This window comes from Salvelinus alpinus, chromosome 5, assembly GCF_045679555.1.
Source record: "Salvelinus alpinus chromosome 5, SLU_Salpinus.1, whole genome shotgun sequence".
Lineage (NCBI taxonomy): Eukaryota > Metazoa > Chordata > Actinopteri > Salmoniformes > Salmonidae > Salvelinus > Salvelinus alpinus.
The window spans coordinates 98463674-98488856 of record NC_092090.1 but is presented as its reverse complement, the minus strand read 5'-3'; the positions used below and the strand labels follow the sequence as shown (position 1 = coordinate 98488856).

The window sequence follows — 25183 nt, the reverse complement described above, 5'->3', positions numbered from 1 at the left end:
CAGTGGGGGGGGGGGGGGGGGAGGGGGTTAGGGTTGTATGTCCTACAGTGGAGGGGGGGGGGGTTGGTTGTCCTACAGTGTGGGGGGGGGGGGGGTGGGGGGGGAGGGGGTTAGGGTTGTATGTCCTACAGTGGAGGGGGGGGGGTTAGGGTTGTTTGTCCTACAGTGGGGGTGGGGGGGGGGGGGGGGGTTGTATGTCCTACAGTGGGGGGGGTTAGGGTTGTATGGCCTACAGTGAGGGGGTGGGTTAGGGTTGTATGGCCTACAGTGAGGGGGGGGGGTTAGGGTTGTATGGCCTACAGTGAGGGGGGGGGGATAGGGTTGTTTGTCCTACAGTGAGGGGGGGGGGGGGGGGGTTGTATGTCCTACAGTGGGGGTGGGGGGGGGGGGGTTAGGGTTGTATGGCCTACAGTGAGGGGGGGGGGGTTAGGGTTGTATGTCCTACAGTGGGGGGGGGGGGGGTTAGGGTTGTATGTCCTACAGTGAGGGGGGGGGGGTTAGGGTTGTATGTCCTACAGTGGGGGGGGGGGGGGTTAGGGTTGTATGTCCTACAGTGGGGGGGGGGGGGGGGCTAGGGTTGTATGTCCTACAGTGGGGGGGGGGGGGGGTTAGGGTTGTATGTCCTACAGTGTGGGGGGGGGGTGTATGTCCTACAGTGAGGGGGGGGGGGGGGGGTTAGGGTTGTATGTCCTACAGTGTGTGTGGGGGGGGGGGGGTTAGGGTTGTATGTCCTACAGTGGGGGGGGGGGGGGTTAGGGTTGTATGTCCTACAGTGGAGGGGGGGGGGGGGGGGGTTAGGGTTGTATGTCCTACAGTGTGGGGGGGGGGGGTTAGGGTTGTATGTCCTACAGTGTGGGGGGGGGGGGGGGGGGGGGTTAGGGAGTAAGGACACCACCCACTGAGTGGCTCCAGATAGTGTAAAACTAGTGAATCTCAGATTATTTGAAGTTGAAATAAACACAATGAGGAGACAGGAAAATTGATGGTAATGGCCACTAGAGGAAGGAGAGTCTTTAGAGACTTCGAGAACCACCGCTAAAATGGTCCTTTATCCCCAGAAGAAAAGCTGGCCTCTGATGGAAGAGAGGGGTGTAAGAACAGGAAAGGAGAGGGGAAGGAGAGGGGAAGAAGGAGAGGGGAGGGAGAGGGGAGAGGGTAAGGAGAGGGTAAGGAGAGGAGGAGGAGAGGAGAAGGAGAGGGGAAGGAGAGGGGAGGGAGAGGGGAAGGAGAGGGGAGGGAGAGGGGAAGGAGAGGGTAAGGAGAGGGTAAGGAGAGGAGAGGGAGGAGAAGGAGAGGGGAAGGAGAGGGGAAGGAGAGGAGAAGGAGAGGGGAAGGAGAGGAGAAGAAGGAGAGGGGAGGGAGAGGGTAAGGAGAGGGTAAGGAGAGGAGGAGGAGAGGAGGAGGAGAGGAGAAGGAGAGGGGAGGGAGAGGGGGAGGAGAGGGGAGGGAGAGGGGAAAGAGAGGGGAAAGAGAGGGTAAGGAGAGGGGAAGGAGAGGGTAAGGAGAGGGTAAGGAGAAGGGAAGGAGAGGGTAAGGAGAGGAGGAGGAGAGGGGAAGGAGAGGGGAAGGAGAGGAGAAGGAGAGGGGAAGGAGAGGAGAAGGAGAGGGGAAAGAGAGGGGAGGGAGAGGGTAAGGAGAGGGTAAGGAGAGGAGGAGGAGAGGAGGAGGAGAGGAGAAGGAGAGGGGAGGGAGAGGGGGAGGAGAGGGGAGGGAGAGGGGAAAGAGAGGGGAAAGAGAGGGTAAGGAGAGGGTAAGGAGAAGGGAAGGAGAGGGTAAGGAGAGGAGGAGGAGAGGGGAAGGAGAGGGGAAGGAGAGGGGAAGGAGAGGAGAAGGAGAGGGGAAGGAGAGGAGAAGGAGAGGGGAAAGAGAGGGGAAGGAGAGGGTAAGGAGAGGGTAAGGAGAGGAGGAGGAGAGGAGAAGGAGAGGGGAAGGAGAGGGGAAGGAGAGGAGAAGGAGAGGGGAAAGAGAGGGGAAGGAGAGGGGAAAGAGAGGGGAAAGAGGGGAGGAGGAGAGGGGAAAGAGAGGGGAAAGAGAGGAGGAGGAGAGGGGAAAGAAGGGAGAAGGAGAGGAGGAGGAGAGGAGAAGGAGAGGAGAAGGAAAGGGGAAGGAGAGGGTAGGGTTCTAAGAAGCAGTGTTCTATTGAAGTGGATAGGGTTCTAAGAAGCAGTGTTCTATTGAGGTGGATAGGGTTCTAAGAAGCAGTGTTCTAGTGAGATGGAAAGGGTTAGGAGAGGGGAAAGAGAGGAGAAAGAGAAGGAAAGAACAGAGAGATAGAGGACAGAGAGAGAGGAGACAGACACTGCGAGGGAGCGAATGAGGCAGGGAGAGATGGGAGCACTCAGGCTGCTGAGCTCTCTGCTCCTTCAGGGAATAACACAAAGGGTTAAATCAGTTCGGCTCCACTCTGCTAGGTGTGTGTCTGAGCTCTGCTGTGCTAGAGCTGCTTCATGTTGCTGGCTGTCTGTCTGTGGGTCAAAGTGAGGTTAACATGAGCTCCATTGTGCTTGGGCTGCTTTCTGGGTTAGAAGAGGAAGAGACACACTACAGAGAATCCTGGATGAGATTCCAGTGAGGTAGATAGGGTTCTAGGAAGCAGTGTTCTAGTGAGGTGGATAGGGTTCTAGGAAGCAGTGTTCTTGTGAGGTGGATAGGGTTCTAGGTAGCAGGGTGCTAGTAAGGTGGATAGGGTTCTAGGAAGCAGAGTTCGAGTAAGGTGGATAGGGTTCTAGGAAGCAGTGTTCTTGTGAGGTGGATAGGGTTCTAGGAAGCAGTGTTCTTGTGAGGTGGATAGGGTTCTAGGAAGCAGTGTTCTTGTGAGGTGGATAGGGTTCTAGGAAGCAGTGTTCTTGTGAGGTGGATAGGGTTCTAGGAAGCAGTGTTCTTGTGAGGTGGATAGGGTTCTAGGAAGCAGTGTTCTTGTGAGGTGGATAGTGTTCTAGGAAGCAGTGTTCTAGTGAGGTGGATAGGGTTCTAGGAAGCAGAGTTCGAGTAAGGTGGATAGGGTTCTAGGAAGCAGAGTTCTTGTGAGATGGATAGGGTTCTAGGTAGCAGGGTGCTAGTGAGGTGGATAAGGTTCTAAGAAGTAGGGTTCTAGTGAGGTGGATAGGGTTCTAAGAAGCAGGGTTCTAGTGAGGAGGATTGGGTTATAAGAAGCAGGGTTCTAGTGAGGTGGATAGAGTTTTAAGAAGCAGGTTCTAAGTAGGTGTATAGGGTTCTAAGAAGCAGGATTCTAGTGAGGTGGATAGGGTTCTAGGAAGCAGAGTTCGAGTAAGGTGGATAGGGTTCTAGGAAGCAGAGTTCTAGCGAGGTGGATAGGGTTCTGAGAAGCAGGATTCTAGTGAGGTGGATAGGGTTCTAGGAAGCAGTGTTCTAGTGAGGTGGATAGGGTTTAGGAAGCAGTGTTCTAGTGAGGTGGATAGGGTTCTAAGAAGCAGGGTTCTAGTGAGGTGAATATGGTTCTAAGAAACAGGGTTCTAGTGAGGTGGATCGGGTTCTAAGAAGCAGGGTTCTAGTGAGGATGATTGGGTTATAAGAAGCAGGGTTCTAGTGAGGTGGATAGAGTTTTAAGAAGCAGGTTCTAGGTAGGTGTATAGGGTTCTAAGAAGCAGGATTCTAGTGAGGTGGATAGGGTTCTTAGAAGCAGGATTTGAGTAAGGTGGATAGGGTTCTAGGAAGCAGATTTCTAGTGAGGTGGATAGGGTTCTAGGGGGAAATGTTCTAGTGAGGTGGATAGGGTTCTAAGAAGCAGGGTTCTAGTGAGGGGCGTAGGGTTCTAGTGAGGGGGATAGGGTTCTAAGAAGCAGGATGTTAGTGAGGTGGATAGGGTTCTAAGAAGCAGGGTTCTAGTGAGGGGGATAATGTTCTAAGAAGTAGGGTTCTAGTGAGGTGGATTGGGGTCTAAGACGCAGGATTCTAGTGAGGTGGATAGGGTTCTAAGAAGCAGGATTTGAGCAAGGTGGATAGGGTTCTAGGAAGCAGAGTTCTAGTGAGGTGGATAGGGTTCTAAGAAGCAATATTCTAGTGAGGTGGATAGGGTTCTAGGGGGAAATGTTCTAGTGAGGAGGATAGGGTTCTAAGAAGCAGGGTTCTAGTGAGGGGCGTAGGGTTCTAGTGAGGTGGACAGGGTTCTAAGAAGCAGGGTTCTAGCGAGGAGGATAGGGTTCTAAGAAGCGGGGTTCTAGTGAGGTGAATAGGGTTCTAAGAAGCAGGGTTCTAATGGGGTGGATAGGGTTCTAAGAAGCAGAGTTCTATTGAGGTGGACAGGGTTCTAAGAAGCAGGGTTCTAGCGAGGAGGATAGGGTTCTAAGAAGCGGGGTTCTAGTGAGGTGAATAGGGTTCTAAGAAGCAGGGTTCTAATGGGGGTGGATAGGGTTCTAAGAAGCATGTTCTAGGTAGGTGTATAGGGTTCTAAGAAGCAGGGTTCTAGTGAGGAGGATTGGTTATAAGAAGCATGTTCTAGGTAGGTGTATAGGGTTCTAAGAAGCAGGATTCTAGTGAGGTGGATAGGGGTCTAAGAGGCAGGATTTGAGTAAGGTGGATAGGGTTCTAGGAAGAAGAGTTCTATTGAGGTGGATAGGGTTCTAAGAAGCAGGATTCTAGTGCGGTGGATAGGGTTCTAAGAATCAGGGTTCTAGTGAGGTGGATAGGGTTCTAAGAAGCGGGATTCTAGTGAGGTGGATAGGGTTCTAGGGGGGAAATGTTCTAGTGAGATGGATAGGGTTCTAGGAAGCAGTGTTCTGGTTAGGGGGATAGGGTTCTAAGAAGCAGGGTTCTAGTGAGGGGCGTAGGGTTCTAGTGAGGGGGAATGGTGCAGTCTCAAGGTTCTAAGAAGGGTAGTGCCAGGTTCTAAGAAGCATAACTAGGATAATTCACTCAGGGTTCTATTAAGGATCTAGAGGGTTTTAGAGCAGAGAAGGGTTCTAGCCTTGTTGAGGAGTAGGTTCTAGTGGTCCTACAGGGGTGTGTGAGTGGTTCATTTCAGGAGAAAGGGCCCATGCAGACTTCATCATGCAGATACAGACATACAGACAGACAGGCAGGCAGGCAACAAGCAGCAGTAACGTGTAAAGCTGTGAGCCTTTTAATGTATTCAACTGTGTGCATGTTTACTGAACAAAAATATAAACGCAACATGTAAAGTGTTGGTCCCATGTTTCATGAGCTGTGCCACGATAATCCATCCACCTGACAGGTGTGGCATATCAAATCAAATGTATTTATATAGCCCTTCTTACATCAGCTGATATCTCAAAGTGCTGTACAGAAACGCAGCCTAAAACCCCAAACAGCAAGCAATGCAGGTGCAGCAAGCATGCTGATTAAACAGCATGATCATTACACAGGTGCACCTTGTGCTGGGGACAATAAAAGGCCACTCTAAAATGTGCATTTTTGTCACACCACACATTGCCACCGATGTCTCAAGTTTTGAGGGAGCGTGCAATTGGCATGCTGACTTCAGGAATGTCCACCAGAGTTGTTGCCAGATAATTTCATGTTCATTTCTCTAACATAAGCCGGCTCCAAAATCTTTTTAGAGAATTTGTCAGTACGTCCAACCGGCCTCACAACCGCAGACCACGTGTAACCACGCCAGCCCAGGACCTCCACATCCGGCTTCTTCACCTGCGGGATCTTCTGAGACCAGACACCCAGACAGCTGATGAAACTGTGGGTTTGCACAACCAAAGAATTTCTGCACAAACTGTCAGAAACCGTCTCAGGGAAGCTCGTCTGTGTGCTCGTCGTCCTCACCAGGGTCTTGACCTGACTGCAGTTCGGCATCATAACAGACTTCAGTGGGTAAATGCTCACCTTCGATGGCCACTGGCCTCGCTGGAGAAGTGTGCTCTTCACGGATGAATCACGGGTTTCAACTGTACCGGGCAGATGGCAGACAGCGTGTATGGCGTCGTGTGGGCGAGCGGTTTGCTGATGTCAACGTTGTGAACAGAGTGCCCCATGGTGGTGTTGGGGTTGTGGTATGGGAAGGCATAAGCTACGGACAACAAACACAATTGCATTTTATCAATGGCAATTTGAATGTACAGAGATACCGTGACGAGATCCTGAGGCCCATTGTCGTGCCATTCATCCTCCGCCATCACCTCATGTTTCAGCAGCATGATAATGCACGGAACCATGTCGCAAGGATCTGTACACAATGCCTGGAAACTGAAAATGTCCCAGTTCTTCCATGGCCTGCATACTCACCAGACATGTCACCCATTGAGCATGTTTGGGATGCTCTGGATTGACATGTACAACAGCGTGTTACAGTTCCCACCAATATCCAGAAACTTCGCACAGCCAATGAAGAGGAGTGGGACAACATTCTGCAGGCCTGATCAACTCTATGTGAAGGAAATGTGTCACGCTGCATGAGGCAAATGGTGGTCACACCAGATACTGACTGGTTTTCTGATCCACGCCCCTACTTTTTTTTTAAAGGTATCTGTGACCAACAGATGCATATCTGTATTCTCAGTCACGTGAAATCCTTAGATTAGGACCTAATGAATCTATTTAAATTGACTGATTTTGTTGCATGCTGGATTTATATTTTTGTTCAGTCAATATATGAGTGAGAATATGAATCTGTGTATGAATCTGTGAATGACTGAGTATATGAATCTGTGAATGACTGAATATATGAATCTGTGAATGAATCTGTGAATGACTGAGTATATGAATCTGTGAATGACTGAGTATATGAATCTGTGAATGAATCTATGAATGACTGAGTATATGAATCTGTGAATGACTGAGTATATGAATCTGTGAATGACTGAGTATATGAATCTGTGAATGACTGAGTATATGAATCTGTGTATGAATCTGTGAATGACTGAGTATATGAATCTGTGAATGACTGAGTATATGAATCTGTGAATGACTGAGTATATGAATCTGTGAATGACTGAGTATATGAATCTGTGAACATGATGCAAGTGTGTGTATTTGTTTAGTTATCTGTGATTTTTCTGTGATGTAATTAGTAGTTGTGTTATATTGAACTGTATTTGAATGCTGTGTGCGCGTATTCAAATGCATGTCATCCTCCCACCCACCCCCTTCCTCCCATTCCCTCCCCGTCCGTCCCTTCTCTCACCTGGAGGGGGTGATGGGGGTGAGGTCCTTGCCCATGGTCTGGATCACCCGGCGCCCCCACACCCAGAGGCCGCAGCAGATGCCCACGCCACCGTAGAACAGCAACCAGATGGGGGTGGCAGCGTCCTGCATCACCCCGCCTTGTTCATAGATCATCCACAGCGCCACCAACGGGCCGATGGCATTACTGCAGGGGGTAGAAGATGTTGAATGACAGATTTATGAATAACTCATTGGAACTTATAGTTTTATGGATAACATGATATGGCAGTTGTGTTATGATGAATGGTAGTTACTGCAGCGGGAGAGGGAAGTCAGTGTAACAGGTAGTTTCCTTCCTGTTTGAGAGGGAAGTCAGTCAGTGTCAGGCAGGTTCCTTCCTGTTTGAGAGGGAAGTCAGTGTAACAGGCAGTTTCCTTCCTGTTTGAGAGGGAAGTCAGTGTCAGGTAGGTTCCTTCCTGTTTGAGAGGGAAGTCAGTGTCAGGCAGGTTCCTTCCTGTTTGAGAGGGAAGTCAGTGTAACAGGTAGTTTCCTTCCTGTTTGAGAGGGAAGTCAGTGTAACAGGCAGTTTCCTTCCTGTTTGAGAGGGAAGTCAGTGTCAGGCAGGTTCCTTCCTGTTTGAGAGGGAAGTCAGTGTCAGGTAGTTTCCTTCCTGTTTGAGAGGGAAGTCAGTGTAACAGGCTGGTTCCTTTCTGTTTGAGAGGGAAGTCAGTGTAACAGGCAGTTTCCTTCCTGTTTGACACTAGTTTTATGGATTATATGGCAAATGAGGTGAATGTTAGTTGTGTGAACACATTGAATAGTAATTGTGTTGACTGGTAATCAGCTGTAGGGTTGGACAATTCTGGAAACAAAAAACAGATTTCTGGAACACCTGGGAACTTTCGGGAAAGTTTCAGGAATTTAGCAATCCTAGTCACCTGACGTCATTGCCTCCGTGAGCAAAAGATCCGAAGCATGCAGTGAGGATCTGCAGGAAGTGGAAGAGCAGGTAGACGGTCGGTTTGTCCTTATCCCCTTCGTCCTCTTCTGCGGAGTCATCCAGTGGGACGGGAGCCCCCGGCGCCCCTTCCTCCTCGCCCCCGAGGTCAGACGCCAGCTTCATCTCCACGCCGCCCTCCTCCGCCTCGATCTCTGCCTCCGCCACGGCGTTACAGTACGATGAATAACTATCGTAGCGGACCCTCTTCTTGGTGTAGGACACGCTCCCCGACCTCTCCCCCTCCCCCACCAGCTTCTCACTGTCCTCTCGTGCCTCTCGGGCCTCGCGGGACTCGGAGCGGAGCAGCGGCTGGACCGGCATGCCACAGATGGCGGCCGTGTAGCAGGTGTAACTGTTGTTGCGACGCAGCAGGCGGTAGTTGTTGTCTGGCGTGGGGGCGGAGTGGTCGTCCTCCAGCCGTCCCAGGTGGATCTTGTGGAGCAGGTCTTTGTAGAGACCAGAGTCCTTGTGGACCGTGTGGTACACTTGACCGTCGCTGCGAATGTGTTCCCCTCCGAAGGTGAAGCTGCCGTTGGACAGCGGGGACTTGGACATGGACAGGGTACCGTTGGTCATGGAGTGGGTTCGTCCTGAGGAGAGGAGGAGGGGGGTGAGCAAGACAACACTTATATTATACTATATACTACATAGAAATACTATACTAATACTACAATATTATCATATTAACTGAGTGTACAAAACATAAGGAATACCTGCTCTTTCCATGACAGGCTGACCATGTGAATCCAGGTGAACGCTACGATCCCTTATTGATGTCACTTGTTAAGTCAATTTCAAATCAGTGTAGATGAAGGGGAGGAGACAGGTTAAAGAAGGATTATTAAGCCTTGAGACAATTGAGACATGGATTGTGTATGTGTGCCATTCAGAGAGAGGGTGAATGGGCAAAATATGTAAGTGCTTTTGAACGGGGTATGGTAGTAGGTGCCAGGCGCACCGGTTTAAATGTGTCAAGAACTGCACCCAAAGGACATCCAGCCAACTTGACACAACTGTGTGAAGCACTGGAGTCAACACGGGCCACCATCCCTGTGGAACGCTTTTGACACCTTGTAGAGTCCATGCCCTGCCTGACGAATTGAGGCTGTTCTGAGGGGAAAAGGGGGGGGTGCAACTCAATATTAGGAAGGTGTTTTTAATGTTTGGTGTACTCAGTGTATATGCATGGTGTGGGTCTGCCCTGGAGAGGGGAGGGGGATAGCTATACAAAACTAAGGATATAAGAAATACTATACTCTAAGAAATACTATAATATACTAAATACTGTACTATACTATAAAATATAGGTTTAGTAAAGGTGGTTCTACAGTGAACTACTCGCGTGATGAGCAGCCTTGTCTGCGAACTTCAGACTTCCTAGGCCCACCCCATACAGAAAAGTAATTTATGGCCACATAGGGTACCAGTCAAAAGTTTGAACACACCTACTCATTCAAGGGTTTTTTCTTTATTTTTACTATTTTCTACATTGTAGAATAATAGTGAAGACATCAAAACTATGAAATAATACATATGGAATCATGTAGTAACCAAAAAAGTGTTAAACAATTTTAGATTCTTCAAAGTAGCCACCCTTTGCCTTGATGACAGCTTTGCATACTCTTGTCATTCTCTCAACCAACTTCATGAGGTAGTCACCTGGAATGTATTTCAATTAACAGGTGTGTAAGTTTTTTTTTTTACAAAAAAGCACATTTCTGTTTATGAATTTTTTCAATATAGACAACTTTGACTTTGTGACTAATGGAAACCACCTGCTTGCTCTGCTCCTCCAGTGCGCTACTGTTTACACTATTTGCTTGAACAATAGATGTTGCTTGAAAAATGATACATACTTCACAAGGGGGAAAATCCTACATTCAAGTTCTTTCTTGCTACTGCAAAATGAAAAGGTTGTGTGAGGTGGAATGTAAATAACACAACGTGGATATAATTAATTAATTGATTTGTCATGCCCAATCTGAACAGTTAAACAATCAAGTTAAGTTAACAATGTACCCTTACTGTACCCTTGGTAACCTGTGATGGAGATACAACTTTCAAACCAAGACGTTTTTCCGCCAACATTATCATCCCGACGACTTTACTTTGCTTTATATCTGAAAGGTATTGCCGGCGACAAAGCCGCTTACTTTTATTTCCGCCAACCAACCTAGTCACGATTGCGGTAAAGTTCTGCCTCCGGCTTAGTATGAAATGTAGCCGTAATGTTGAGGTGGAATTGGCACGCAGTACGCTCTTAAAGGTCTTAAACTCTTGATGGTTGCTAGGCAGCACCCTTTACTAGTATCCTACTGGCATTACAATAACAATACGGGGATGTGGTAGTTGGGTGTGCTATTTACAGATGGGCTGTGTACAGGTACAGTAAGCTGCTCTGACAGCTAATGCTTAAAGTTAAAGAGGGAGAGATAAGACTCCAGCTTCAGAGATTTTTGCAATTCGTTCCAGTCATTGGCAGCAGGAAGGAAAGGCGGCCCAAAAAATACAAAACTGAAATATATCATTTACATAAGTATGTAGATGATTGAAGATTATGTTAAAAATGGGCCTGTTTGTAAGGGGGTCATATAAATATTGCCCAATTTGAAACAATTAATTGTCCTAAAGGTTACAGTCATTCTTACCCTAAAAAGGCACTGGTGTTACAATTTAAGAAGTGTGCAACTAGGTTTTCATAAATATGGTATCCAACATAAGATTGACAGAACTTCAATGAAGAGCTCGTTCATTTCTGTATTGTAATTATATTTACAGAATACATTATTGGCCATATGACTATGTAACACCTGCGGCCTTATAGGGTTACCTCAAATGGCAGTTCCTGTTTACTGAGGGGGAACACTTCAACCATAGGACGACACGTTCGTGACACGCTACCTATTGGGTTGGACCATGAGTTCTGAGCATTACAAATGGACCAGACAACACTTTATCAAAAATATATAATTTTATTACAAGTTTCTCTTTAAATTGACAAGATTAAAACCCACAGGCACTTTCTGTTTATTAGCCAGTACTAACAGTCATTAATCAATAATACCCGGATGGTAGTGTCTGTAGACAGACGGGTTGCCTCCTATAACGTACCGGCGTTCCGGGTTACACGTCTGTACGTAAAGAACGTCAGTTTGGCATCGCGGAAAGGGAGGAGTTGGGACATCCGCTTGTTGCCCTAGCAACAATCAGTCAATTCTATTAACCTGAACCGCGGTGCACCGGTCTATGGCCTGTGACGTGAACGGGCAAAATTGGTGAGGGAGGAACACCCTTCTCAAATAGAACAGTAATCTGCGCCGCTCGGCCATGTTGTCAACAAGGAGCATCATCCAGAAACGAGATGTCGTATGTTAACATTTTCAAACTTGGGGAGGCAGAAAGCGTTTAAAAAAAATCAAAAGCAATCACTTTTGCATGTGAAAACACAGAATCCTATTCATTACTACACGCGATTAATCTAGTCTAAGCTACATCACGTTGGTTTTGAGCCGGCTTTTCCGTGTGCTTTGAATTGGGCATCTGGCTCACGCCCGGAAGACGGTTCCAAAACGAATGCAATCACTTTTCATCCGGTACAAACTCCAATAATCGATTTCCCCTCAATTCCTGCCTGCATTTTAAGCCCCACCCACCCAAACGTGTGATTTGTTGGGAGAGTTGTCAGTCTGAAGAGGAATATTCTTTCCTCCCTTTTCAAAGTGGCCAATAGAGTCCGTTATTCATCCCACACCTAGTCACTGTCGTTACCTTGGTCTGTGTGTCTGAGACATACCCGGATGGTGGCTTGTGCCCTACTCAATCAATACTTTAAATAGCTGGGAGTACAAAGCAATAAGTTACGTTACATCTCATATTCGTAAATACCTTACCGAAGCCACCATCACGCCGAGCATGAGGGGGAGTGGCGCAAGAACTACAAAAACAACGACAGCCGACAACCCTGAAATGCAATGCAAACTATGTTAGGAGGGACCCCACTACGAGCAGAACCAGACTCTCCAACCAGAGCTCCACAGCTCAGACATTTGCAGTTTGGACCGACGTTCGTTTTTCTTGGAGCCAAGCGCCACGGACCAACCTCCTGTTCCCTGCACTGCCCTAACAGAGGTAACACGACCCCCCAAAAACCCCAGGGTGGACTACAGGTTAGACAGAGGCAGAGGGAGTGAACTGCAAGGAGAGAGAGAAACAGTAGTTTAAGTAAGATGCTCATATCACGGACGGACGGACGATGGTTAAAATGTTCAGACAATGAAACACTGTTGGTCGGAGTGGAATTTCAGTAGTCGGGAGTCGAGTCCTGCAGGACAGTTATGGTAGGAAGGTTTGTGGTTCCTAGAAGGGACACAGAAGCACATAATTTATGATATACAGTGGGACAGGTGCCATTAATACAGGTAACGAGTGGAGGACAGAGGAGCCTCTTAAAGAAGAAGTTACAGGTCTGTGAGAGCCAGAAATCTTGCTTGTTTGTAGGTGACCAAATACTTATTTTCCACCATAATTTGCAAATAAATTCATTAAAAAATCCTACAATGTGAGTTTCTGGATTTTTCTTTCTCATTTTGTCTGTCATAGTTGAAGTGATGAAAATTACAGGCCTCTCTCATCTTTTTAAGTGGGAGAACTTGCACAATTGGTGGCTGACTAAATACTTTTTTGCCCCACTGTACGTCGTCATTATAAAACAGTGGCACATGCTGTATGTTGGGGGCGTGTCAGAACTGAGCTAAACTGTATAATAGCCCCCAAGGTGAGGAGGATGATCCTAACTTAGAATGTATTACAGATTCTAGATGACAGGAAAACATGGCTTGTCCATAGTTGGCATTTTAATGCAGTCATATTTTCAGGGGGTACCTTAAAATGTCAGATATTTTGGTGCCAAAACAGCCTTTCATTGGGAGAACATTTTAATTTAACCTTTATTTAACTAGGCAAGTCAGTTAAGAACAAATTCTTATTTTACAATGACGGCCAAACTCTCCCTTAACCCAGACGACGCTGGGCCAATTGTGCGCTCCTCCCTATTGGACTCCCCCGATCACGGCCCGGTTGTCATACAGCCCGGTATTGAACCAGGGCCTGTAGTGACACCCTCTAGCACTGAGATGCAGTGTCTTAAGAAAGGTGAACCACTCTGGACTTCCTCACCTGGCTGATAGTGGACCGTTTCAGATCTAAAAGGTCAACTGGAGCATCTTAAAAGGAGCTACTGGAGTTGGAACCACACACAGCAATGGTGTTGGTCAGGTGACCCACTCCCTTCTCATAGTCTCCTGAGGGTCGGGAAAACTAAATAGATTAGTTGAAAAGGTACACTGTTAGGATGGGATTAAATGAACCCTAAACTAATTAACTATAAAAAAATAAAAAATAAAAAAAATCAAAAGATTATTGGTGTAAGCTTCTAACCAGGCAACATCTCCCCTTACAGTCTCTGGTACTGTTCGCTGAGGGAATGTAATCATTCACTGTTGTAAGTTATCCGACCATAATAACATTTAATTTAGAATGTAACATCAGCTCCTTCAGAAGAATGTGTTATTTTTTAAATATTTTTTATTTATTTTTTAAGAGTTAATTAGTAGTTTAGGGTTCATCTAATCCCATCCTAACAGTGTACCTTTTCAACTAATCTATTTAGTTTTCCCGACCCTCAGGAGACTGAGAAGGGAGTAGATATGAGGTGGATGGAAGCAAAAAGGAGATTGTAAACTGTAACCCACCTGGAAGCCAAAGGAGCGAATAATTACAATTTAGCAGATTAACACTGGAGTGATAAATCATCAGATGATCATGTGCAAGTGGAGATACTGGTGTGCAAAAGAGCAGAAAAGTAAATAAATAAAAACAGTAAGGGGATGAGGTAGGTAAATTGGGTGGGCTATTTACAGATGGACTATGTACAGCTGCAGCGATCGGTTAGCTGCTCAGATAGCAGATGTTTACAGTTGGTGAGGGAAATAAAAGTCTCCAACTTCAGCGATTTTTTGCAATTCGTTCCAGTCACAGGCAGCAGAGAACTGGAAGGAAAGGCGGCCAAATGAGGTGTTGGCTTTGGGGATGACCAGTGAGATATACCTGCTGGAGCGCGAGCTACGGGTGGGTGTTGTTATCGTGACCAGTGAGCTGAGATAAGGCGGAGCTTTACCTAGCATAGACTTATAGATGACCTGGAGCCAGTGGGTCTGGCGACGAATATGTAGCGAGGGCCAGCCGACTAGAGCATACAGGTCGCAGTGGTGGGTGGTATAAGGTGTAAACAGCGGTGCGGTCCAGCTGAGGCCACTATGAAGGAGATAGGAGACCACGTGACACCTAGGGTGTAGACAGGGGGAGATGAATGGGAAGGAAAGGGAGAGTATCTGTATGTAGTGTGATGTCAAAATGAGGTCAAGTCAAATGTGTGTGTCTCTGACTACCTGTCAGTCAGTTGCTTCTCAAAGTCTACCTCGGTCAGTGGAGCGTTGCATAGCAATGAACGTGGCTCCCAATTCTGCTGGCGGACTTCTTCCCGGGCTTCAGCGGGTGGTCACCAGACCGAGGAGTGAAGGACAGCAGGGGGGAAATCTGATAGGTGCTCACCTCTCCTGCAATAGAAGTGTTGAATGTAGAATAAAGCATCGCTCATGGTGATTGGATGTCAAATAAATAAACAAATAAATCCTGGCCAATAGTTGAGAAGAGATGCTGTTGCTAGGCTAAGCCCAGATCTGTATGTCCACTCAACCACATCTACTAATCATAGACCAGAGGGTCAATCTGAAGATATAGACAGGATGAGGGAGAGAGAGAATTCACCATCAGAGTAGGAATGCTGATCTAGGATCAGGTCCACTCGGTCCATAAAATACTAGTATTCATTATGATCTTACCTTTTGCAAATTCTTAGTCTGGATTGTTCCCTTGGGGTCAAAGTGGACCCTGTATATTAATGAAATACGATTATCATTGTAAATCCATATGTACATGTACTAGCTAGCTAGCTAGCACTGTAGTAGTACCTAATATAGGATACTTGTTATTAGCTGTTATAGATCAACTTCATGATGATAAGCTCCTCCTACATGTGATCCAGTATTAAAGTTGACCTCCAGTGGCCACCACAACTCCTCCATCTGGAAAGCCAAGACAGACAGACAAGCTGGCAGACAGGCAGGCAGACAGACAAGCTGGCAGACAGACAGACAAGCTGGCAGACAGACAGACAGACAAGCTGGCAGACAGACAAGCTGGCAGACAGACAGGCAGACAGACAAGCTGGCAGACAGACAGACAGGGAGACAGGCAGGCACACGCCCACACAGCCAGAGCTGGGCAAAATAGACAAAATGCGAAACAAATGTTGCTATTTATAAGTTGCACCTCCGTCACTGGGTCGCGTCATGCTATTATTAGGAACGCTCTCAAGCTCTGCCGGCGGCGACATAGTAGTGCCCAAAGGTTGTGAGAGATGGAGGCTATGACTGTTTTTGTCTCGATAACACTATAGTGGCCTGAAAATATAACGACATTTAGTAGGAAACAACTTTGCCGCCATCATGTCGTCAAATGGATTGCAATGTTGTCATTAGCTAGCAAAGTTAATCAAAAAAATAGATAGCAATGCTAATGTTACCTAGCTAAAAATCAGTGGTCTCCCTCAATCTTAGCTAGCTAGCTAACGTTGTACTGCATCTAATGTTAAGCTGGCTACGTCAAAATGATGACAAAAGGTTATCTTTCTAATTATGTTCCTCCTTTTGCAATACCACTGTATTTCCAAGCCACTTGAATGCACTTTTGAGTTCTTGAGAATAGCCATAGCTAGCTACCATAGTGATCCCCTCAAGAGCAGATCATTTCAGTTCATCTTTTATATAGCTTGCTAGCTAGCTAGTTGGTTGTGCTAGAAATGATATAATCATGCTAGGCACTTGTTTCAATGCACCTTCTAAATATGAAATTACAAGACAAAAAAGGACACTTACCTAAGCTGTTCCTCTATGCATCCTCTTGGTTGTGACGGTAGAGTAGCTAGCTAATCTCCTTTCCCAGAGTGTGGACACGACACGACTTTCAAAATCCTATATAGACTGAGCCTCACATTAAACGACACCACTACACGATTCCTCACTTGGCGGTGAGGATTCTCGATACCATACCGTCTCGCCAACACAATAATGTGATGCGATTAGACTGTTAACGTAGCTAGAATGAGCTGTGGCTCAAAGCAGCCTTAAAACATCTTCAGTGAGAAATTCATGTGTGCCATACAGAGTTGAAATATCTAGCCACCATTTTGAATTGAATAACATTGCTTGTGAACTTCAGAGCTGTAACGATTTGACACTTTGGCTTCGGTTAAAGGCAAGTACAAACGCATACTGGCCTGCACAGCCCTACACAGAGCCCTGACCTCAACCCCATTGAACACCTTTGGGATGAATTGGAACGCCGACTGCGAGCCAGGCCTAATCGCCCAACATCAGTACCCGACCTCACTAATGCTCTTGTGGCTGAATGGAAGCAAGTCTCTGTAGCAATGTTCCAACATCTAGTGGAAAGCCTTCCCAGAAGAGTGGAGGCTGTTATATCAGCAAAGGGGGGGACCAACTCCATATTAATGTCCATGATTTTGGAATGAGATGTTCGACGAGCAGGTGTCCACATACACTACATGACCAAAAGTATGTCAATATTTGAATTATTTCTTTTATATAGTCAATTTTTACTCGTCTTTATCAATGGTGTCAATAATTTCAAACCTCACTGTATGTACTTGTATGTAATTATGTGTGGATACATATATAACCATATATGGGCATATAAAACATAGAAGTAACAGATGTACATGTAACTGCCAGAATAAAGGAAACACTTGGGTAAATGAGGGATACAAATTAGCCGATTATTTTGGCTATCATGGCTAGAAAAAGAGATCTCAGTGACTTTGAAAAGAGGGGTCTCAAATGAGCATAGGGGGTTTAAAGGGTGTGTGTGTCTCTCAGTCACCAGATCTCAACCCAACTGAACACTTATGGGAGATTCTGGAGCTGCACCTGAGACAGTGTTTTCCACCACCATCAACAAAACACCAAGGTCTACACCTGTTGTATTCAGCACACGTGACAAATAAACTTTGATTTTAAATTATGGAATGGCTCATGGAAGGACGGTGTCGCATCCCTCCAATAGAGTTCCAGACACTTGTAGAAGCTATGCCTAAGCACATTAAAGCTGTTCTGGCAGCTCGTGGTGGCCCAACACCCTATTAAGACACTATGTTGGTGTTCCCTTTATTCTGGCAGTTACATGTAGATAACCATTTATCATGGGACTGACCATAGACGCGTCCTTTGGGCAGGACAGTGCCTCCGTTGGCCAGGCTGTTGAGCTCTCCGGTGGACTCTCCTCTCCGCGACTCTCCTCCGGTACCACCCGTTAACGGCAGCACGGCGTCATCTGTCCCCTTGGCGCCCGGTAGCTCCTTGAACACGGGAAGCTCCTCCTCTTCCTCCTCAGGGATTTGTCCTAAGGACTCGTCTGAGATCCTGGACAGGGCAGCTCGCTCCTTCTTTATTCGACCTGACCGGGGGGACGGTGACAACACTTTTACACACACATACACACTGTACACACATACACACTGTACACACATACTGTCGCAACTCATTAAAGAACGGCGACAAGGCGCCTTTATTCTGCCTGACCAGTGAGGAGACTGTGTCAGGATGATACCTACACAATAATAATAATACAAATAATACAATAAATAATACTATTAACAATAATATTAACAATAATAATATATAATACTACCAACAATAATAATACTTAACAATAATAATACTTAACAATAATAATACTGTCAATAATTATAAATAATACTATTAACAATAGTAATACTCTTAATAATAATAATATATAATAATAACTGTTAATCATAATAAATAATACTGTCAATAATTATAAATAATACTATCAATAATAATACTAATATAAATAATAATAATATTAATACTAATAATGATGTTAATAATAATACTAATAGTACACACTAATAATAATAATAGTAGTATTATTAATAATATTAATAACACTAATACTAATAATGCTATTAATAATGCTATTAATAATACTATTGATACTACTAATAATACTATTGATACTACTATTAATACTACTATTGATAATACTATTAATAATACTAATAATGATATTAATAATGCTATTGATAATACTATTAATAATACTAATAATGCTATTAATAATACTATTAATAATACTAATAATGATATTAATAATGCTATTGCTAATACTATTAATAATACTATTGATACTACTATTAATAATACTATTGATAATACTATTAATAATACTAATAATGATATTAATAATGCTATTGATAATACTATTGATAATACTAATAATACTATTAATAATACTATTGATACTACTATTAATAATACTATTGATAATACTATTAATAATACTAATAATGATATTAATAATGCTATTAATAATACGACTATTAATAATACAATTGATACTACTATTAATAATACTACTATTAATAATACTAATATTAATAATTATATATATTCAACTCTCAAAGGGCTCTAAAGCACCAACATAAAACAAGCAATTAAAAAACGACTGTAATCATCATGAGTAGATGGACGGTCAAGAGAATAAAAGGTTGAGAAAGTTCATGGCTTGATTGACATATACACACTGTTATGATGATATGCACACACACACAGAAATATAGATCTAGAATATCATTGGACATTTGAGTCTTTTAGCAGACACTCTTATCCAGAGCCACTCACAGTTAGTTAGCTATCTTAAGATACTGTAGCTAGGTGGGACAACCACATATCAGTTAGTGTATTCATCTTAAGATAGCTAGATGGGACAACCACATATCAGTTAGTGTATTCATCTTAAGATAGCTAGATGGGACAACCACATATCAGTTAGTGTATTCATCTTAAGATAGCTAGATGGGACAACCACATATCAGTTAGTGTATTCATCTTAAGATAGCTAGATGGGACAACCACATATGCGAATTGTTTCAGGAAATTAGGCGTACAGTATGTCGCAAGTCACGACTTCACAGGCATTTGAACGTGTATTACTTTTTAAACAATTGGCAGAAATGCCTTCTGGAACATTTTAACATCCATGTGCATTAATAACAGACTCGTCTAACCTAGAGAGTTCTCTCAGGCCACGGCCGTGTTCATTAATAACAGACTTGTATATACGAATAAAGTTGTTAATATTACAAGCATAGTTGGTTTAGCCACAGAAAAAGTCAGAAACCTTGATTGGCTGAGATAATGAATGGGCTGGACATGCAGAGAGATGAGTTTCGGATCGGTCTGTCGTGTAGCATCTTCTGTCTATAAAATGAGCTATATAAATATATAAATACTTATTTTCCACCATAATTTGCAAATAAATTCATTAGAAATCCTACAATGTGATTTTCTGGATTTTTTTTTCTCATTTTGTCTGTCATAGTTGAAGTGTACCTATGATGAAAATTACAGGCCTCTCTCATCTTTTTAAGTGGGAGAACTTGCACAATTGGTGGCTGACTAAATACTTTTTTGCCCCACTGTATCACAGTCAGTTGGTCCTCTTAAGATAGCTAGATGGGACAAACACATATCACAGTCATAGCGAGTATATTTTTAGAGACAAGTGGATAGGTTAAATTTCACACACAGTACAAAACACACACATACAGTTTGCGGACGGAAGTGTGTTGTGCTTGACACGGCATCTGTCTGTGTGTTGTGTTTGACACAGCATCTGTCTGTGTGTTGTGTTTGACACAGCATCTGTCTGTGTGTTGTGTTTGACACGGCATCTGTCTGTGTGTTGTGTTTGACACAGCATCTGTCTGTGTGTTGTGTTTGATCTTGTTGTGTTATGCTTGTGGACAGAGCAGAGGGACCTCTCCACTACGTTCCTGTTAGTGGAATGTTATGTGGCCGTCAGCTGATCCTGGGGGAGAGAAACCTAATCCTAACATTTAGAAAGTGCTTAGCAACCACTCGTTCCCTCGATCAGAAACAGTTTGACTCTCACGGCAGCAGCGTGGTTGTGTGTGTGTGAGTGTGAGTGTGAGTGTGAGTGTGAGTGTGTGTGAGTGTGAGTGTGAGTGTGTGTGTGTGTGTGTGTGTGTGTGTGTGTGTTTGACCTATACATCAGCAGGAGAACAGCAACTCTCACATTGGGACTTAGTTACACCTGCATACCAGAGTCATGTGTTTAGAGTCGAAACATTGAAGTTCCTGCATTAATATGCATTAACACTACACATTCTATAACAGCCATGTTAGAACCCCATTAACATGACACTATAACATTCTATAACAGCCATGTTAGAACCCCATTAACATGACACTACAACATTCTATAACAGCCATGTTAGAGCCCCATTAACATGACACTACAACATTCTATCACAGCCATGTTAGAACCCCATTAACATGACACTACACATTCTATAACAGCCATGTTAGAACCCCATTAACATGACACTACAACATTCTATAACAGCCATGTTAGAACCCCATTAACATGACACTACAACATTCTATAACAGTCATGTTAGAACCCCATTAACATGACACTACAACATTCTATAACAGCCATGTTAGAACCCCATTAACATGACACTACAACATTCTATAACAGCCATGTTAGAACCCCATTAACATGACACTACAACATTCTATAACAGCCATGTTAGAACCCCATTAACATGACACTACAACATACTATAACAGCCATGTTAGAACCCCATTAACATGACACTACAACATTCTATAACAGTCATGTTAGAACCCCATTAACATGACACTACAACATTCTATAACAGCCATGTTAGAACCCCATTAACATGACACTACAACATTCTATAACAGCCATGTTAGAACCCCATTAACATGACACTACAACATTCTATAACAGCCATGTTAGAACCCCATTAACATGACACTACAACATTCTATAACAGCCATGTTAGAACCCCATTAACATGACACTACAACATTCTATAACAGCCCCCCATGTTAGAACCCCATTAACATGACACTACAACATTATATAACAGCCATGTTAGAGCATTATTAACATGACACTACAACATTCTATAACAGCCATGTTAGAACCCCATTAACATGACACTACACATTCTATAACAGCCATGTTAGAACCCCATTAACATGACACTACAACATTCTATAACAGCCATGTTAGAACCCCATTAACATGACACTACAACATTCTATAACAGCCATGTTAGAGCTCATTAACATGACACTACAACATTCTATAACAGCCATGTTAGAACCCCATTAACATGACACTACAACATTCTATAACAGCCATGTTAGAACCCCATTAACATGACTCTACAACATTCTATAACAGCCATGTTAGAGCCTCATTAACATGACACTACAACATTCTATAACAGCCCCCCATGTTAGAACCCCATTAACATGACACTACAACATTCTATAACAGCCATGTTAGAACCCCATTAACATGACACTACAACATTCTATAACAGCCCCCCATGTTAGAACCCCATTAACATGACTCTACAACATTCTATAACAGCCATGTTAGAACCCCATTAACATGATACTACAACATTCTTTAACAGCCATGTTAGAACCCCATTAACATGACACTACACCATTCTATAACAGCCATGTTAGAGCCTCATTAACATGACACTACACCATTCTATAACAGCCATGTTAGAGCCTCATTAACATGACACTACAACATTCTATAACAGCCATGTTAGAACCCCATTAACATGACACTACAACATTATATAACAGCCATGTTAGAACCCCATTAACATGACACTACACCATTCTATAACAGCCATGTTAGAGCCTCATTAACATGACACTACAACATTCTATAACAGCCATGTTAGAGCCCCATTAACATGACACTACAACATTATATAACAGCCATGTTAGAACCCCATTAACATGACACTACAACATTATATAACAGCCATGTTAGAGCCTCATTAACACTACAACATTCTATAACAGCCATGTTAGAACCCCATTAACATGACACTACAACATTCTATACCAGCCATGTTAGAACCTCATTAACATGACACTATAACATTCTATAACAGCCATGTTAGAACCCCATTAACATGACACTATAACATTCTATAACAGCCATGTTAGAACCCCATTAACATGACACTACAACATTATATAACAGCCATGTTAGAACCCCATTAACATGACACTACAACATTCTATAACAGCCATGTTAGAACCCCATTAACATGACACTACAACATTCTATAACAGCCATGTTAGAGCCCCATTAACATGACACTACAACATTTTATAACAGCCATGTTAGAGCCCCATTAACATGACACTACAACATTCTATAACAGCCATGTTAGAGCCTCATTAACATGACACTACAACATTATATAACAGCCATGTTAGAACCCCATTAACATGACACTACAACATTCTATAACAGCCATGTTAGAACCCCATTGACATGACACTACAACATTCTATAACAGCCATGTTAGAGCCCCATTAACATGACACTACAACATTCTATAACAGCCATGTTAGAGCCTCATTAACATGACACTACAACATTATATAACAGCCATGTTAGAACCCCATTAACATGACACTACAACATTCTATAACAGCCATGTTAGAACCCCATTAACATGACACTACAACATTCTATAACAGCCATGTTAGAGCCTCATTAACATGACACTACAACATTATATAACAGCCATGTTAGAACCCCATTAACATGACACTACAACATTCTATAACAGCCATGTTAGAACCCCATTAACATGACACTACAACATTCTATAACAGCCATGTTAGAACCCCATTAACATGACACTACAGCATTCTATAACAGCCATGTTAGAGCCCCATTAACATGACACTACAACATTCTATAACAGCCATGTTAGAACCCCATTAACATGACACTACAACATTCTATAACAGCCATGTTAGAACCCCATTAACATGACACTACAACATTCTATAACAGCCATGTTAGAACCCCATTAACATGACACTACAGCATTCTATAACAGCCATGTTAGAGCCCCATTAACATGACACTACAACATTCTATAACAGCCATGTTAGAGCCCCATTAACATGACACTACAACATTCTATAACAGCCATGTTAGAACCTCATTAACATGACACTACAACATTCTATAATAGCCATGTTAGAACCCCATTAACATGACACTACAACATTATATAACAGCCATGTTAGAGCCTCATTAACACTACAACGTTCTATAACAGCCATGTTAGAACCCCATTAACATGACACTACAACATTCTATAACAGCCATGTTAGAACCTCATTAACACGACACTACAACATTCTATAACAGCCATGTTAGAACCCCATTAACATGACACTACAACATTCTATAACAGCCATGTTAGAACCCCATTAACATGACACTACAACATTCTATAACAGCCATGTTAGAACCCCATTAACATGACACTACAACATTCTATAACAGCCATGTTAGAACCTCATTAACATGACACTACAACATTCTATAACAGCCATGTTAGAGCCCCATTAACATGACACTATAACATTCTATAACAGCCATGTTAGAACCCCATTAACATGACACTATAACATTCAATAACAGCCATGTTAGAACCCCATTAACATGACACTACAACAGTCTATAACAGCCATGTTAGAGCCCCATTAACATGACACTACAACATTCTATAACAGCCATGTTAGAACCCCATTAACATGACACTACAACATTCTATAACAGCCATGTTAGAACCCCATTAACATGACACTACAAAATTCTATAACAGCCATGTTAGAACCTCATTAACATGACACTACAACATTATATAACAGCCATGTTAGAACCCCATTAACATGACACTACAACATTCTATAACAGCCATGTTAGAACCCCATTAACATGACACTACAACATTCTATAACAGCCATGTTAGAGCCTCGATAACATGACACTATAACATTATATAACAGCCATGTTAGAACCCCATTAACATGACACTACAACATTCTATAACAGCCATGTTAGAACCCCATTAACATGACACTACAACATTCTATAACAGCCATGTTAGAGCCTCATTAACATGACACTACAACATTATATAACAGCCATGTTAGAACCCCATTAACATGACACTACAACATTCTATAACAGCCATGTTAGAGCCTCATTATCATGACACTACAACATTATATAACAGCCATGTTAGAACCCCATTAGCATGACACTACAACATTCTATAACAGCCATGTTAGAGCCTCATTATCATGACACTACAACATTCTATAACAGCCATGTTAGAACCCCATTAACATGATACTACAACATTCTATAACAGCCATGTTAGAACCCCATTAACATGACACTACAGCATTCTATAACAGCCATGTTAGAGCCCCATTAACATGACACTACAACATTCTATAACAGCCATGTTAGAGCCCCATTAACATGACACTACAACATTCTATAACAGCCATGTTAGAACCCCATTAACATGACACTACAACATTATATAACAGCCATGTTAGAACCTCATTAACACGACACTACAACATTCTATAACAGCCATGTTAGAACCCCATTAACATGACACTACAACATTCTATAACAGCCATGTTAGAACCCCATTAACATGACACTACAACATTCTATAACAGCCATGTTAGAACCCCATTAACATGACACTACAACATTCTATAACAGCCATGTTAGAACCTCATTAACATGACACTACAACATTCTATAACAGCCATGTTAGAGCCCCATTAACATGACACTATAACATTCAATAACAGCCATGTTAGAACCCCATTAACATGACACTACAACATTCTATAACAGCCATGTTAGAGCCTCATTATCATGACACTACAACATTCTATAACAGCCATGTTAGAACCCCATTAACATGACACTACAACATTCTATAAC

The 25183-nt window shown here is 43.4% G+C and overlaps 1 protein-coding gene and 1 long non-coding RNA gene across 7 annotated transcripts in view; both read right to left on the bottom strand.

The window, feature by feature from the left end:
* LOC139577326 (sodium-dependent phosphate transporter 2-like) overlaps positions 1-25183 on the bottom strand; it is a 139736-nt gene that overhangs the window by 8193 nt on the left and 106360 nt on the right. For all 6 annotated transcript variants that reach the window (XM_071404352.1, XM_071404347.1, XM_071404348.1 and 3 more), the window contains 3 exons: positions 17441-17683; positions 8031-8682; positions 7112-7297 (listed from right to left, as the gene is read on the bottom strand). In XM_071404352.1, coding sequence (XP_071260453.1) covers positions 7112-7297; positions 8031-8682; positions 17441-17683 — 1081 coding nt within the window. The remainder of the gene's footprint in view (positions 1-7111; positions 7298-8030; positions 8683-17440; positions 17684-25183) is intronic.
* On the bottom strand, positions 14582-17434 carry LOC139577331 (uncharacterized). The gene is made up of 3 exons (XR_011675258.1): positions 16087-17434; positions 14992-15040; positions 14582-14706 (listed from the first exon to the last, which is right to left on the bottom strand). It is a non-coding gene; the product is annotated as an uncharacterized lncRNA (long non-coding RNA).